Genomic DNA, 15794 nt, shown 5'->3' on the forward strand with positions numbered 1-15794 from the left:
CTCCCATTTGGAGCCAAGAGTCAAAGCTTTTGAAGTTCCGACTCAAGAGACGTGAACATGAGAAATGTGCATAATAAAATAATAATTGGTGTTTTATTGTTTGATACATCCTCGAGACTCATGGAAGAGCAAGAACACAAAACAGACAATGACGTTCAAGAGAACAATGAAAATTGACACAAAAAGTATAATCTAAATCCAAAGGATCGCAACTGGTGTCCCTGGGTGGTATCATTGTGGAGCCTATTATTTAATTATGTTGGGTTGGGGGGTGGGAGGAAATCACTTTTTATGAAAATTTTTCCAAGTTAACTCCAGATTTTCGACATAATCATTTCAGCCATGAGTTCAAAACATCAAATATGGAATCAGATTTCGAATATCAGCTTTTAATAAACCTATACGATACATGAGTCAATCTTGCCAGTAGCCAATCACTGTAAAGTGCGGACAAATGAATGCACAGCCATCTTTGTCTTACATACACATATATTCCGCATGCAAATAAAATATAAAAAGACTGCCTGTAATAATTTTGAGTAATCATAACCTTTTCGAACACGTGCAAATCTCCCATTCTGCACGCAATGAGTTGTGGGTAATGCAGCAGAATAATACGGACAATCTGTGTAATTATGTTGATTGTTTGCCTACATGATTCAAATAGCCAGTAGGAGCAACGATTGCAAGGGGGCACTGCATCTTGGAGTATGACCTACATCCAAGTGCAGCCGTAACGTCTACTTGTACTTGCTTGCAGGTGTGCATGACCAAAAGAAGTTGTTCACTCAGAGTATGTTTTTTGGGCTTTGGCTTCCTGGTATCACCTACATGTCAGTTGCATGAGGTTTCACGAAAGTTTAATCTTTGAAGGGAGATCATAATATGCAATCAGATCACAACCACTTCTCATCACAATTTCTGCAGTCCTCCAAAGCTTCCTCTATCATTGCCGCTATTGTTACCACCGCTGCTTTCAGCTGAGTGGAGCTCAAACTGCATGGAGTGTGGTCTCGTGTTGCAGATGTTTATGCTCTCAAGGCTGGGCAGGGTGGACTTCCCTGACAAGAACAATCGATCCATAACTTTCTGCCTCTGATAGTACTTTGTGAAATTGTTGAAGATGACGGTGATGGGCAGCGCAACGGCCACGAGCCCACAGATAATGCAAAACGTTGCCACAAGCTTGCCGGAGAGGGCAATAGGTACGACGTCACCATATCCCACAGTGGTCAAGGTGATGGTCGCCCACCACCAGCAGATGGGAATGGAGTGGAGCTTACTTTCTGGTACGTCGTGTTCGACTGCAAATGTGAAAACTGAGAAGATGGCAATACCCATGGCTAGGAAGATGAGTAGCAGACCAACCTCGTGGTAACTATGAGTCAATGTGACTCCGAGCGTACGCAGGCCCGGAGAATGCCGTGCCAGCTTCAAGGTGCGGAATATCCGTGAAAGCCGGAGCACCTACCTCGTGGGGAGGAGACAACCAAATTAAGAATACATTTATGCTGAAAATCCAAAAACACAACACAGCCAAAGATTTTGTACAACAATGTACTGTGCAACACAATTATTGAAATATGGACCATATGACAAAGGTGGATTTCAAGACATTGTCAGCATGAATTCCACAGCCCCTGAAAATTTCTTAATCTATATATTACTGTCGTGTGTTTTCAAAACAGTGATTAAGGGCTCTTTTCAGAGCTTGTACATAAACCACATGCTGTACATAATGAGATATCAGTTGCTGTATGTCTATACCAACAAAAGGCTGTGTGTGTGCATGCGTGGGTGCGTGCGTGCGTCTCCTCAATAACTACAAAACCATAAAACCGAGCAGCCTGAAACTGCATGCATAAGAAAACTCCAAGGAAGTGCAACAGTGATAATTGGGTGTTTGGGTTAATTAAAATACCCCTTTTGAAGATAATTAACGGCATTATTTAATTATATCCTTCACCAGGCGATCCTCGGCCACCTTGCTGTCTGGGGTCTTAAGGAGTTTCCTGGGTAACCTCACTGGAATCTGAAGCCGCCATGTTTTTTGGCCTACTCAACCATGTCTTGGATTGGAACAGACTACAACGATTTATTAATGATGAAGTTTTTTTTTTCACTTTCCTCACTCATATCAAATGCCTGTTCATCATCGCTACGGATTGCTGTATAAATCACTTTCATAAGTGCTATAGTTTTCAAATTAGGAGCTTGGAGCGATTTCATGCATTGTATGACACGGTTTTCCACAATCTACTCTGATGGACTAACTCAAGTTTATCATCGAAATATTCTTTCAGTTTATAGGATCGGATATCGTCCGGACTCAATAAGTCTCGAAATCTGTTGTGAAATCTGATAATTTAAAGAAATAACGAGTCTTAAGGCCCGGTCACACCTTGACGTTTTAGCCAACGTATGCCGATTTTAGAATTTTTTTTTCTAAAACGCTGGCACACGTTGAATACGTTATGGGTAAGTTTTGATAACATTGAGAGCACGCTGAAAAACACTGCCATACGTCGTTGTACGTTGGCTTTAAACGTTGTACTTTTAGGTTGTCCTCAAAATTTTTCATGCTTGAAATTTCACGGCGTATGCCGGCGTATGACTCACACGTTCCGCTACACTGGCCACAAGTTGTATGCACGGTCTGCGATCGTTGACAGACGTCAACACATGCTACTTGTAAGTTAATCATAAGTTGAGACACGCCGAGGTAATGTTTAGCGTACCCGAAACTTATTTCTAACCTATGATTAACGTGTTGTTGGCACGTTACGCGATCGTTGCCACACATCGACAGACGTTACTTTTAAGTTACTCATAGGCTGAAAGACGTCGGTATAATGGATCGTCCTTGCGTCAGCGTCCACGGCCACGGCCAGGACACTTATTTGCAGCATTCTTCAAACTTTTCTTCGGCATGACGAGGATGTTCACACTTCGATGTCTAGCTTGGCTATGATTCCAATTGTCCATCGGCAGCGTCTATTTAAAATAGTCGAGTTTGAGCGTTTTAACACGTTCAGAAGAAACGCTTCAAATTTTCAAACCCCAGCGTCAAAAAACAAAGGCGAGTGACAGCAATTTAAATCGTTCATTGTAAACAATGAAACTAGCTGAGTGGTACCGTTTAAAAGTCGTTGAGTGTAAAAAAAATCCAATTGTTGAGCGCAAGCATCTACTTTCAATAGTGGGGTTTGAGCGATTTAGCATGTTCAATAGAAACGATTAAAATTTCCGAGCGCCAGCGTCAAAAAACAAAGGCGAGTGACAGGAATTTAAATCGTTCATTGTAAACAATGAAACTAGCTGAGTGGTACCGTTTAAAAGTCATTCAGTGTAAAAAAAATCCAATTATTGAGCGCAAGCATCTACTTTCAATAGTGGAGTTGCAGCCATTTAAATCGTTGAGTTTATCATTAAAATCGTTAAATCGTTAAACGCAAGGAGGATCCATCATAACCCACACCCTCCCCTCACACTCACCTACTACTGCCAACATGAACAAACTACGACTAATACTAATACTAATACTGATACTGATACTGCTGACACGGACATCGACTCAAAAAGGACTCGAAAACACTGTTGGGTTCCCCTTTTATGAGCAGCATTTTTATATACCAATTCCCAAAACCGCTGGGAACACGTCTTTATATGGCAGTTGTAAGCTAGAAACACGTTAATTTTTTTTTTTTTTGTCGACCGGAAGACATCATTGGAATACGTCTACATACGTCGATGTGTGTTGGGACTACGTAAAGAATTGGTTCAAAGCACGTCAAACATAAGTTAGAAATAAGTTTCGCGTAAAAAAAGACATTACCGCGACGTGTTTCGACTTATGAGTAGCTTATAAGTAGCCTTTGTGGACGTGTGTAAGCGTCCACATATCGTGTGTAAAACTTATCCCCATCGCATGCGGAACGTGTGTCGTACGCCGAGTACGTCGTAAAATTTTGAACATGTTTAAAATTTCTTGACGTACTCGACTTACTACGACGTATGATAGCGTACTTTAGCGTTGTACTCACGTATACCAAACTTAGTCATACCGTATTTGACGTGCCCCAACGTTTTAGACACATTTTTCTTAGGTCGGCATACGCTGGCAAGATCGCCAAGGTGTGACCGCGATGTTGACACTTCCATTTCTACGGCAGTTATGATTCGAATTGATGTGCGTCAGCCTTTTAATAGGCTACGTCACGACATCGTCGGCGATGCGTGCAACGCGCTATGCCTAAGTTAGACTATCGTTGGGCATCGGTTGTGTAGGCCGACAACAGGTTCAGCATTCGTTGGTATAAGTTATCTATAACACAACGAAACGTTCTGTGTCCGTTACCAATGCGTTATACATAAGACCAAGTCGCTATGAATACGTCCGAATCTTTAAAAAAAAACATCAAAAGTTCAACGTAAGCCAGCGTTTTAGATACATTTTAATACGTTGCCATCGCTGGCTAAAACGTCAAGGTGTGACCGGGCCTTTATAACTAAGCCGATATACCTCTTTACTTTAAGCAAGCAAGGCTTCGCTCCCTCCTCCATACATACATAAGAAAATGTGTAATTTCCAAAGCATTAAACTTATCCTTTTCTACTGTTTGGAGAATTATTTTGAGTGAACAAATTTTTTTAGGAATGAAACAAAATTATCCAACTTCATTGAGCTATATGAATTAATACATTCGCTGCAAGACCTCACACCCTGTACCCCTAGGGACTGCCTATCCATAGCATATGCCAGATCTGTGTCTCTGGTTTCGGAAGGTGATCGACAGGTAGTCAAAACAAATCTGGTTTAAAAAAAAAAAGACGTTTAAAAAAAAAAGTAATAACATTTGCACAGACCCCAAACCGAAGTACCATGTGACACGTGCACAGACGAGCAGGAAAAATGGCGAATTTTCTGCAATGTTTATTTCACGGAACCAGCTTCATTGAGTTGTATGATTTAATGCAATTACTGTTAGACCTCACGACCTGTGCCCCAGAGGGACTGCCTTTCCATGGTGTCTGCCAGATGTGTCTATATTTTTGGAGGTTTCGCGAGGTGCTCTGCAGGAATCAAAGCAAATCTGGTTGAAAAAAGGGACGTTTCAAAATAAAGTTATAACGTTTGTGCGGACCTCAAACCGATGTACCACGTGACATGTGCACAGACGAGCAGGCCTCCGTCACCCTGAGCGAGTGGTTTGTGCTCCCTCACCCTGAGCGAGTGGTTCGCGCTCCCTCACCCTGAGCGAGTGGTACGTGCTCCGTCACCATGAGCGAGTGGTCCGTGCTCAGTCACCCTCAGCAAGTGGTTCGTGCTCCACCACCCTGAGAGAGTGGTTCGTGCTCCATCACCCTGAGCGAGCTGTTGTGAAATAATACCCGATTTCCGAGCCGTTTCCCGTATTTCCTAAATTACTGAGCAAATTTTTTTTTCCACCTGCCACACGCAGCTGTTTATAAAGATTTATGTTTGTGAACATATGCCTGAAACGTCTATATAAATGTAATGCCATTTTTCAGTGAAAGCTACTCAAGGTTTCTGGGTTGTACACAGTAAGTACTCTAGTTGGTAATCACACTGATTCTAACCTGCCAATTTCTGAAAAATCGCTGATAATAATCAGCCAAGTGTGTGTGTGTGTGTGTGTGTGTGTGTGTGTGTGTGTGTGTGTGTGTGTGTGTGTGTGTGTGTGTGTGTGTGTGTGTGTGTGTGTTGTTCATAAAGCATAACAAATTATTTCTGCTAAATTCCATATATATATATATATATATATATATATATATATATATATATATATATATATATATATATCTCCCCATCCTTGCTCTACACCCTCCCAATACAGTGCAGTACCCACCTCCCGCAATCTCCTCTCTCATTCCCCTTCAGTCTCTCTGTCTCTGTCTCTGGACATATCCTGACAGTGGTTTTGTCTGGACGATATTTGTCTCCAGATGTGTCTGGGCAGGGTTTTTCTCTGGCCAGCTTGGCTCCGGATGCATCCAGGCGGTATTTATGTCTCGACGGGAGTTTGTCTCCAGGCCATGTTTATAGTATGTCCAGTAGAAAATGGATTTCAAACAATATTTTGTTTCCATCTTCACTGTTATTATTTGCAGAATCATTTTGATGAAACAGTATGAATCGTAATTAACACTCCACTGCACATCTGCCTTCCCTTCCCCCAACCCTCCTCACTCCCCTTCCCTCCTCTCTCCTTTCCCCTCCACCTTTTCACTCTCCCCGCTCTCCCTCTTCCCCTGTATTTTACTCCCTCCCCCCTTTAGTATTACCATCAGCAAAGCGACGGGTGGTGTTTGCTAGTATAGACTATAAGAGAGCCGTTTGTCTGTCTTTGTCACCATTTTCCTCAGATGGTTGAACGGATCTTTGTCAAACTTTCAGAGGTTCGTCAGTCATTGCTAGGGAGTGTTTCTGGGAAAGAAAAAAAAGTTTTTTTGAAAAAGTTCGATTTCTTTTATTTTATTTTTTTTAATTGCTGTATAGTGTTGAAGCCTTTTTGATGAATGAATTACATTCAATTACACATAGGTACAAATAAAAAAATAAAAACAATGACCAGACATTAAATACAAATAAACCTCTTCTGGAAGCAGTCGAAGTTAGTGGTACATCTTCTTCTTCCTTAATATGTGCCCAGGTTTCGTTTGGATGGAAGAGCCTTAAGTAAGCTCAAGGAAATCGAACACAGGTGGAGCTCATTCAGCCCATCGTGCCTGCGTGAACACCATACTAATTTATCTACACAAGATTCAAGAAAGAAAATTCAAAAAAAGTTTTTAATTAATTAAATTAATTTTTTGGTTTGTTTGTTGTTGTATTTTTGTATTTTTTTTTTCTTTTCTTCCCCTCAGGGGAGGGGGCATGGGCTTGGTTAAAACCACACATCAACCACACAACCCCCTTGACGAGACCCCCACCAACAGCATTCCGTGCACGTGCACACAATCACCCATCAATGCTCAAACTACCTAAAAGTCTTATCAACATCCCCATACCCCTCTATCTCCATAACTACCAGGTACCTATCTAATTCTAATTGAAACTTATCTACTGTTTCTGCTGCCACTACGTTTCCAGGAAGACCATTCCATGCATTAACTATTCTCTGAGTAAAAGTCCCCTGCCTTAAGGCCCTGTCACACCTTGACAATTTAGCCAGCGTATGCCGACGTATGAAAAAATTTTCTAAAACGCTGGCACATGTCGAATACGTATGGGTAAGTTTTGTATACGTTAAGAGCACGCTGGCATACGTGGTAGTACGCTGGCATATGTCGTAGTACGCCGAGCCTTTAGACAAATTTTCCATGCTTGAAATTTTTCGACGTATGCCAGCGTATGACTCACACGTTCCGCATAACGCTGGCCATAAGTTGTAGGCACGTTACGCGATCGTTGACACACGTCACTTGTAAGTTACTCATAAGTCGAAACACGTCGAGGTAATGTTTAGCGTACCCAAAACTTATTTCTCACCTATGAGTAACGTATTGTAGGCACGTAACGCGATTATTGACACACGTTACTTGTAAGTTACTTATAAGTCGAAACACGTCGAGGTAATGGTTAGCGTCAGTGTTCCAGACTCCCTGTTTTTTTTTTTTTTTCTTCGGTATGACGGTGATGTTGACACTTCGATTTCTAGTGCGGTTATAATATAATATAATTAATAGGCTGCCGCTCAACGATTTAAATCATAACCGCACTAGAAATCGAAGTGTCAACATCACCGTCATACCAAAGAAAAAAAACAAACAAACAGGGAGATTGGAACACTGACGCTAACCATTACCTCGACGTGTTTCGACTTATGAGTAACTTACAAGTAACTTGTGTCGACGTGTGTCAACAATCGCGTAATATGCCGAGTACGTCGAGAAATTTTCAACATGCTGAAAATTTGTCGACATACTCGGCGTATGCCAGCGTACTACGACATATGCCAGCATGTTCTTAACATATACAAAACTTACCCATAACGTATTCGACGTGTGCCAGCTTGGTTCGGCAAATTTTTCATACATCGGCATACGCTGACTAAAACGTCAAGGTGTGACAGCGGCTTCACACTTCGATGTCTAGTGCGGTTATGATTTGAATCGTCGAGCCGCAGCCTATTAATAGCCTACGCCACGTGATCGTCGGCGATACGCTGCCGCACGCTATGCATAAGTTAGACTATCGTTGGGCATAGGTTGTGAACACCGATAACATGCTCAGCATTCGTTGGTATAAGTTATCTATATGTGATTGAAACGTTCTGTGTACGTTACTAATACGTTATGAATACGTCCAACACGTTATTATACGCCGAAAACTTAAAAAAAACATCAATAGTTCAGCGTACGCCAGCGTTTTACATACATTTTGATACCTTGCCATACGCTGGCTAAAACGTCAAGGTATGACAGCCCCTTTACTACCGTCTTAACTCTCAGGCTATGGCCCCTGGTCCTATCACTGTCTACTCTGTTGAATAATTCATCTGCACTTATTTTATCTCTACCTTTCATTATCTTAAAAATCTCTATCATATCTCCTCGTAACCACCTCCTTTCTCGTGTATAAAGCCCTGTCTCCTTCAGCCGCTCCTCATAGCTGAGTCGAGCTCGGCCTGGAATCAATCTAGTACCCTGTGCTGAACACTCTCTATCGCATCCATGTACTTCTGGAACTGTGGTAACCAAAACTGCACACAATATTCTATATGTGGCCCTTACTAAATTCCTGTGCAATGTTAACACCACCTCTTTTGATTTATAAATGATCCCCCTCCAAATAAAACCTAAAACCCTATTTGCTTTACCTGTAGCTGCCTGGCCCTGTGCTGCCTGCTTACCTCCCATATCAATTACCACCCCCCAGATCCTTCTCCTGGGATCTCCACTACGAGTGACACGCTCCAAAATTACCCCTTACATCCTGTAATCTCTATTTTCATTGTTCTTTCCCATCCCCAACACCTTACACTTGCTCAGGTTAAACTCCATCTGCCTTAATACGCATAAGCGAGTTAGGGGATTGGAAGGGGGGGGGGTTCAGTGCATTGCACACCAATGGGGGCCGACATTCTCATGCAGGTGAGAGGTTGGCAAAAAAATAAGAAGGCGGTGCGGGTCTTGCAGCATGGCTCTCCTTACCATACGTACTGGGCTGGACTACCACCAGATCGCGATGCATTCTCTGGACAATCTGATTGGGATGCAAACTCCCCTGGACTTCGGGCCCCAACATGGGTGCATGGGCCTTATATGTGTGCCCCGCCTTGTGACATTGCTATGCCCTGTCTGCCCCCACCGATTGGTGGTTTGGCCGTAAATGTCAGGGAAATCCCTCCTCTGAGCCTCCCGATTCTTTCGGAATGTTCCAGGCTCCCATATTCACAGCGAAACTAGAACATATAAGAGTCCCCTGTAAAGCACATAAGACATATTACAGAGGATAGAACATTAAATAAGGTTTCAAGGGAGAAGCGGTTTTAGACACAACAGTGAGGGAAAACGACAGATTTCAATACAAATATCGATGTATAATAATCCTTTATCACAATTAAATTACCTCGCTCTAATGTTAATGCATGTACTAAGGGAATAACTACTTTTAAGCTGTATAATCTTGTCCCCTTGAATCCATTTTCAAATCACTACCCCACCTTCCTCTTTCAGATTCTCCACAGTATGCACTCAGAGGGAGGGGGTGTTGGGGGGGGTGTTGGCAGCATTGGGGTCTGACTCCCCTTACTGTACAAACAACTCCCTATCCTAATCACCCTCCTACAGCAAGGAAACAAAAATTTATCCCGAGTTTAATGCATTGATCCACTATTCCCACACATTCTCTTTCTATTGTACGCACTTGTACTTTACTTTATGCACTTCAACTAAATGCAAAATGTGGTTGGGAAGGGTGTGTGTGCTTGGTGTCAGGGCAGGGACAAGGACCTGCAGCACAAATGGTGTTTGTCATTGGTGGCAGGAGCATGTTTGTGGCAGCAGGTAGGACGGACGGCTTTGTCCCTAATCTTATCATACCTGCCCACTTTTCACTCTGTCCTTTTCCTATCGCCTGCCTCTCTAAATCCAACTAAACTAAGCTATTGCTCCCAGGCCTCTAATATCCCATGAGTTATCCGATCTCTCAGGAAGAGACCAAGTCAGGTGCGGTGGCATGGCCTTTCATAACTTACTGGCAGAGTGGCTTGGTGTGGGGGGTGGGGGGAGGGAGAGGCGGTCTGCCTTCCCGTAAACTACCAATTTGGGACTCAAGGGGTCCTCGCAAAATCCAATTGCCCTCCTCCTGTTCTCCAGCAGCCACAGACTTCAAAATGGTGCTCAGGTGAAGCATCTGTATATTCTAACCTCGCACTTTCAAAACACATTTTCTTTTTTATTCTTAACCCCTCCCCGACCACCCCCCATCATGGTTCTACCTAACCAATTTCCCCACCACTCCACATGCTGGTGCTCCAATCAGTTTTGGTCTGGCCCACAAATTTTCACTCCATGCTCCTGCACAATCTCGTGGCTGTGCAGTGTGTTTCCTTTTGCAGGATCTTTTCCTGCTCTCTTGTATAGCACCCCCGAGCCACCCTAACCTTGCGAGTTGCCTTGCTCCAACCAAATTCTGGGGGCCCCCCTCTGGCACATCGTGCCTCGGGTCTTTTCCTGGGTAGCCCGGCCTTCCTCAACAATAAATTTAAACTTGCCACTCATGGCATCCATGACCTGCACAGGGCCAACGTGCCCTTCCACTCTGAGCTCTGGCTCAAGTCAGGCCCACACTCCGAGCCCTTCAATTATACTCTACTTACACCCATATCCAATGATTACCTTTGCTTCTCTCAGCACCAACACCAGAAATGGCATCCACATTCTAAAACAGCTGAACTCCTTCCAACTACCTATCTCTAACATGGGGATTCCCCTCCATAGGAGGATGTGCTTCCTCTTCATCAACACACACCCACACACAATAATCAATCACAACACTGTAACTCTTTACAACACTCGTTCCTCCATTCATCCCAAATCCCACTGGGACAAGAGAATGGAGGACGAGGAAGGCATTCTGTCCAAACTGTCAGCCAATTTCAAACCAAATTCCAACCATCTGCAATTTAAGCTTTTATAACCAATTTAATTATCTTCCTTTACAATTTAAAATGTAAACTGTACGAGAAAACAAAAGGCCAGGAAGAACCAGAAGAACCTCCCCAAGGCAAGGCAAGCGTTTGAGGTTGCTCAAGATCCATGGTATAAGGAAATCAAGTCAGTAGCTGACAAATGAAATGAGAGCAGGCCTGAACATTAACATCTTGTCCAGCACTGTGTGTAGAAGGCTGATTGAAGCATGTCTCCATGGCAGAGATGCAGCAGAGAAACTACACCCAAGACCACAGAATAAGGTGAAAGGACTGACATTTGCAAGGCAACACCAGGATTGGGTGACTGAACAATGGAATTGGTTATCTGGTCTGATGAATCGAAGTTTAAAGTTTTCGCATCAAAGTGGCACCAATTCGTACGACAAAGACCTGGAGAACATAAGGACATGCAATGGTTGGAGCCTACTGTTAAACACAGGGAGGTTCTGTAACTGTCTGGGTTTGTATCTCAGCTTTTTTTTGAGGAAAACTGGTTCAAATCAAAGGAAAGCTGACGAAAGAAAAGTACAAGCAGATACTGCAGCACCATGCAGTTTGTCGTGGAAATCTTTTAATCATTGGAGGACTCATTTTCCAACAGGATCATGATCCAAAACACACTTCCAATGAAGTAAAACGTTATTTGGAGAACAAGGTCACTGCTGAGGTGCTCCAAGTTTAGAATGTTAGAACGGTCCCATCAGAGCCAATGGGATTACCTGTCACGAAAGAAGAACAAGATGTATCCAACTAACCCTTCAGAACCGTGGAATGTACGACAGGATATTTGGCACAATGTTCCTGTAAGAGTGTTTCAGTCATGTACAGGAACATGGTTAAAATAGTGATGGCACTCAAGAAGGCAAATTTCAGACACACAAAGTATTGACTGATACTGTAAAATAACACTATTCTTGTTATTACCTCCACCACCAAAGGTGGTGGACGGAGGTTATGTTTTCACACCTGTTTGTCTGTCTGTCTGTCTGTCTGTGAGCAGGATTTCTCAAAAGGTTTTATGGACGGATTTGGATGAAACGAGAACAAGGCGATTCGATTTTGGTTTAGATCCGGATCCAGATCCGGCCTATCAGTGGGCTACAAAACAAACTGTTCAACCTGGCAGAGGTATGTGCTCCACCAAGTGCTGTTGTTATTTACTTCAGCAGTTTGTTTCATGTGCATTTATAAAGGCTGTTCTGTTCTTGCATATGGCAGCTTGGCTGCCAGGGTAACTATAATTTCTTGGAAGCACAGCTGTGCTGCTGATGCTGTGCCCCTCGACCATTACACCGAACTCAGAAGGATGACAGGCTGAGTCAACCCCACCTGGTGTTAATTCAGCAGCCAATGAGGCTTGAACTTAGGACCCTAAGATCCTAAGTTAGCCACCCGAACCACAAAGCCAACACCAGGCTTAAATAAAGGCTGTTAATTTACAATGATAAACACATATGACATCACTGAGAATTTAATGAATTTACCCTAAAGCTTGAATATTATCAAAATAACCTTAACCTTTGCACATAACTGTGTAGATGATGTCAGCAGATGAAGGTCACGTTACTGTGTAAATGAAGTCAGAAGATCAAGGTCACGTACTGTGTATATGAAGTCAGAAGATGAAGGTCACGTTACTGTGTCAGACGCCACATAATAATCCAGAAGAGACAGATTATATGATGAGGAGAGCATTAATTCATTAACTACTGACTAAGACTTTGTTGATTGTGAGTAGTTTGAATTTAAAGACTTGACACAACATAGGATCCTCAGTATGCAGCTGCCTGACTACCCCCTCTGGTCATCCCAGGAGATGTCATTGTTGATGGTGAGGCCGAGAAGTTCAAGAGTCTGAGCCTCTTCCCTTGGCCAACATTGGAAATAAATAAGTGTGTAAATGTTACAATCCTTCCGGAGTAACACGAAGATTTGACAGGATTGAAAGACACATTCCATTTATCAGACAAACATTGAAACAATTGGAGATCAGCAGAGAGTGACGCAGCTGCTCTCTGGTTGTCAGTGATATGGGGTATTGTATGACAGTGTGGATTAATGTGCAAAAAGGAACAGAGCATTTTCCAGATCACCGTCAAGGTCACTTTTGTAGATGACGAAAAAGACTGGGCCTAAGACACTGCCTTGGTGTACTCTAATTGTTGGTAAACGAGCTTAACATATTCGTTTATCAAAAACAAAGGTAGGGCAGTACAGGGAATGATGAAGATGACAACACGGAGGAGACCGTGTGTAGTGGGTACTTATGTATATGTAGGAAAAATTATGCGTCCAGATGGGGAATCGAACCCAGATCCTCTGGTGAACCATACCAGAGCACTAGTACATTTCAGAGGACCTGGGTTCGATTCCTGTGTTTCATTTATAATTGTTTATTTTTAGTGATGCTACTGTTTTCCTACCCGACTCCAGTAATAATCCTCCTTTTCCTCTACAAGACATAAGTTAGCTCAATGCCACATACTTAGATTTGACTGTCAATGTAATGGAATCCAATGGTGAACTTTAATCCACAAGCTGTGCACGGTATGTGCTGCATCACAGAAGATGAGACTTATGAGGTGGCTGTCCAATCTGCAGTCATGTGCAACTACATTGTTGGAAGAAAGATAGTCTTACTCTGGGGTCTAAGTACCACATTGACTCACTAATATGCAAGTTTCTGCATTTACAAACTCTTCATCATTTGGCAACAAAACTACTGCCCTTTCCCACACCTTATTCCCTATAACCCCATTCCCTTTTTGAGGGGATATAAAGCTGGCACAGTCCACAAGCATTTCATGCACATTACCTATCCCAAGACGCCTTTTGAAAGGAGTGAGCAACTACATGCCGGTACTATGAACAAACTCCTACCTTGGCTTCATCCGGAACGGCGATCGGATCGGCACCAAAAGTTTGAATGCCGAATTAAGTTGTGACTGTTGTGTTGCAAGGGATTGTAGTCGGAAGAGAAGAGATGGCCTGACCTGTTGTACAAGAATAAGGTGTTGTAGTTTGTCATGCGGTAGGTGTACACACAAGGCCAGATGGCTGAAACAACTCATTCACTTGCACTGTGGGTTTATCATTGCAGCAACTAACAAGGGTACACATTTATTGTGTACGCAAACATGGCGGAATTTCATTATCCCCCATTTCCACCCATCCATATACTCCGTGCATGGTCCTTCCCTGTCCACCCTTTAATCACACCTACTTGCACCCTCCTTCATCTCTCCTGTAATCCTCCCTTATCATCATTTTCTCGATTCACATGCATTATGAGAGCAATTTAGATTTTAAAAAACTTCTCCACTGTCATGATGATCAAGAATCCGGGGACAAAATTAAAATTAATAATTTGGTTACGATAGTGTTTTAGCAATATTGAGTTCACAGGTTTGAACACATTATTTGTGCAGATCTTTCATCATGATTATCCCCGTCATTCTGAGCAAGTGGTTCGCGCCCCGTCATTCTGAGCGAGTGGTTCGCGCCCCGTCATTTTGAGCGAGTGGTTCGCGCCCCGTCATTCTGAGCGAGTGGTTCGCGCCCTGTCATTCTGAGCGAGTGGTTCGCGCCCCGTCATTCTGAGCGAGTGGTTCGTGATGAGCACGATCCTGACTGCATGAGAAGTTCCAATGTGCATCGGGAGATGGATAATGTCCTGAAATGTTTCAAGGAGGTCTATGAACAGAAAATGAAGGCAGCCACTCAAGTCTCCATTCTGAAATTCTTTTGAAAATTCGCAAGCTCGTTTGCCTCCATCCTCAACTGGACAGCCTGCCACAATTCAATATGCTTGCTCCAAGCAATATGGACTGCATCCAAACCTAATCATGACAACACTTATTAAAAATGATTCATTTTAATGTTTTTATTTATGCATTGTTTCCTGCTTTTTTGCCCGTCCTCCCTCCCCCACCCCTCCTTGCTTCCTCCTGCTTCTTCGGTCCCCCACCTCTCCTCGCTCCCTCGCTCCTCCACCCCTCTCCCCCCTCTTTTTCTCCCTCCACCCCCTAAGCATACCTATCATCCTGATGATGGTTATGTCTGGTTGGACCCTCCCCTCACACTGCCTTAACTTGCCTTGCCTTCCCCTCAAGCTGTCTTCCCTTTCGACACCCCCTTCCCGCTCCCTTCCTCGCATTGATATCCCTCTACTCACCCTACCCTCCTTCCTATACTAATAAAGTGTGTGTGTGTATTCATAAAGCATAACATTATTTTCTCTGCTAACTTCACGACCCCAACCTATATATATATATATATATATATATATATATATATATATATATATATATATATATATATATATATATATATATATATATATATATATATATATATATATATATATATATCTCTCTCTCTCTCTCTCTCTCTCTCTCTCTCTCTCTCTCTCTCTCTCTCTCTCTCTCTCTCTCTCTCTCTCTCTCTCTCTCTCTCTCTCTCTCTATATCTCTATCTCTATCTCTATCTCTATCTCTATCTCTATCTCTATCTCTCTATCTCTCTATCTCTCTATCTCTCTATCTCTCTATCTCTCTCTCTGGACAGGTCACCAACCTGACGCAAGACACTCGAATGGCTCAATCATCCCAACAA

General features: G+C 42.9%; 1 protein-coding gene across 2 annotated transcripts in view; it reads right to left on the reverse strand.

Moving 5' to 3' along the window:
- Positions 1-15794, reverse strand: part of LOC147012652 (delayed-rectifier potassium channel regulatory subunit KCNS3-like) — a 30192-nt gene that overhangs the window by 979 nt on the left and 13419 nt on the right. For both annotated transcript variants that reach the window (XM_085853700.1, XM_085853699.1), the window contains exon 3: positions 1-1467. This exon is cut by the window's left edge and continues 979 nt beyond it. In XM_085853700.1, the coding sequence (XP_085709826.1) occupies positions 913-1467 (555 nt within the window). In that variant the 3' untranslated portion in view covers positions 1-912. The remainder of the gene's footprint in view (positions 1468-15794) is intronic.

This window comes from Eptatretus burgeri, chromosome 14 (genome assembly GCF_056783735.1).
Source record: "Eptatretus burgeri isolate ZD-2024b chromosome 14, Ebu_testis_v1, whole genome shotgun sequence".
Classification (NCBI taxonomy): domain Eukaryota; kingdom Metazoa; phylum Chordata; class Myxini; order Myxiniformes; family Myxinidae; genus Eptatretus; species Eptatretus burgeri.